This window comes from Engraulis encrasicolus, chromosome 11, assembly GCF_034702125.1.
Source record: "Engraulis encrasicolus isolate BLACKSEA-1 chromosome 11, IST_EnEncr_1.0, whole genome shotgun sequence".
Lineage (NCBI taxonomy): Eukaryota > Metazoa > Chordata > Actinopteri > Clupeiformes > Engraulidae > Engraulis > Engraulis encrasicolus.
The window spans coordinates 45,465,615-45,468,114 of record NC_085867.1 but is presented as its reverse complement, the minus strand read 5'-3'; the positions used below and the strand labels follow the sequence as shown (position 1 = coordinate 45,468,114).

General features: G+C 47.5%; 1 protein-coding gene across 1 annotated transcript in view; it reads right to left on the bottom strand.

Moving 5' to 3' along the window:
- The window catches only part of dbh (dopamine beta-hydroxylase (dopamine beta-monooxygenase)), a 52,200-nt gene that overhangs the window by 18,587 nt on the left and 31,113 nt on the right, over positions 1 to 2,500 (bottom strand). The window contains 1 exon segment of the mRNA XM_063209742.1: positions 1 to 121. This exon segment is cut by the window's left edge and continues 46 nt beyond it. Within this exon segment, the coding sequence (XP_063065812.1) occupies positions 1 to 121 (121 nt within the window).

Here is a 2,500-nt window from a genome sequence, read left to right as displayed (position 1 = left end):
CCCTGCTGGGGGGGTATGGCCATGAGGGGCGTGTACACCAGGCCCAGCTCCATGATACCCGCATCAAACCTGCGCAGAGCACTGGTGTAGTGCAGACGCACACCCGACGAGTCACGACGACCTGCACACACACACACACACACACACACACAGATATAATACACACACACACGCATCAAACCTGCGCAGAGTACCGGTGTAGTGGAGACGCACACCCGACGAGTCACGACGACCTGCACACACACACACACACACACATATAACACACACACACACACACACGCATCAAACCTGCGCAGAGCACTGGTGTAGTGCAGACGCACACCCGACGAGTCACGACGACCTGCACACACACACACACACACACACACACACATCAAACCTGCGCAGAGTACCGGTGTAGTGGAGACGCACACCCGACGAGTCACGACGACCTGCACACACACACACACACACACACACACACACACACACACACACACACACACACACACACACACACACACACACACACACAGATATAACACACACACACACACACACATATAACACACACACATATATAACACACACACACACGCATCAAACCTGCGCAGAGCACTGGTGTAGTGCAGACGCACACCCGACGAGTCACGACGACCCGCTCACACACACACACATATATAACACACACACACACACACAGATATAACACACACACACACACACACACGCATCAAACCTGCGCAGAGCACTGGTGTAGTGCAGACGCACACCCGACGAGTCACGACGACCTGCACACACACACACACACACACACACACACACACAGGGCCGGTTTTTAGCATAGGCCGGCTAGGCGGTCGCCTAGAGCGCCATGTGAAGAAGGGGCGCCGAAATGGCGCTCTCCTATGCATAATTTTGCGATATGAAGTTTTTTTATGAAGTCGCAATCAACAAAGAGTGGCGAAAGCGCTCCTCACGGCAAAGCGCCCCTCAGCCAATAGTAATATCTCTTCCAACTGTCTCTGGGAAGTCTGTGAACCAATAAACAGACAGTTCTGAGAAAGGGGGCGGGACGAGTGACAGCCTGCGGTCTATTTTGAATTTGGAGACTCACTCGAGAGACAGAGGGGGCAAGCGCAAACAGTAGTGCTGCTCTGCTGGATGGAGATTATTATGTTCTCATTAAACCACTCATTGCATGATGCAGGAGTTTCAGAGGGTGTTTTGGAACTATGTGATTTAATCAGCAACCGTTTGTGATTATGGAAAGCCTAATAGTTATGAGGTTACTATTTGGAATTAGAGAGAAAAAGAGCTTTGTTTTTGATCAGAGAAATCGCTAGTTAGCATGCTAACATTAGCCAAGTATGCCAAGCAATGAAATCCAGTAAAGTAGCTGTTAGTAGCCTACTCACTACTCACTAACACCCACCTGATATCATAATACTTGCTTAGGTTGACAAGCAATGTAAAGTAAGACTGGTGCAATGTTTAAAACAATTTTAGCTGCCATATCTCCTTCCATCCACATGAATTACCTGCTTGTTGTAAGCTTAAAAAAACATTGATTTCCAGACCAGAATGACATAGCCTACATTAATCATGTAACAGAACCATGCACAGCAGAAAAGTGAGGCTATTTACTATATTTTGTATATTATGAAATTCAATAGCGTGACAGCTCTTCTCCCTTTCTCTCACCCTGTCCCTCCAAACACATAGATAGCCCCCTTCTCATTCTCCTACTCACAAATGCACCACTATTTCCAGTCCAGAAATGAAATTGGTTTGGAAGACAGCACAAATGTGTAGCTTAATAAAATTGTTATGCTGCCATGCTTTGTGATGCTGTAGATAGTGTAGATCAATGCAGACCTCCTTGGTAGGCTTATTGTCTACACATGCATTTTACATGCAAATGTACTGTATCACTCTCCTGGCATTTCAATTTCACGTTACAATTCAAACACATTGATAACCTCCCTCTCATCTGGGGTTGGGGGCCCCACCACTATCACATCCAACACACCACACAGTGAAGCTACTTTCATGCGACTCAATCTGATGTGTTGGTCGCCTGTCAAAAAGAACCACAAATCCATTTGATGAAAAACGGTTATTGTTCTTGATGCTATTTAGTTAAGCTTACTAAGGATATTAGTCTTGTGTTCTGCGAGGTATAAGAAAGATTTTTTTTTTCTTTCAAAGGTAGGGGGTGGGGGGGTCGGGGGGGGGGGGGGGGGGGGGCGGGCAGAAATCAAACTCGCCTAGGGCACCAAATAAGCCAGAACCGGCCCTGCACACACACACACACACACACACACACACATATATAACACACACACACACACATCAAACCTACGCAGAGCACTGGTGTAGTGGAGACGCACACCCGACGAGTCACGACGACCTGCACACACACACACACACACACACACACACACACACATAACACACACACACACACACACACACACACACACACACACACACACACACACACACACACACACAC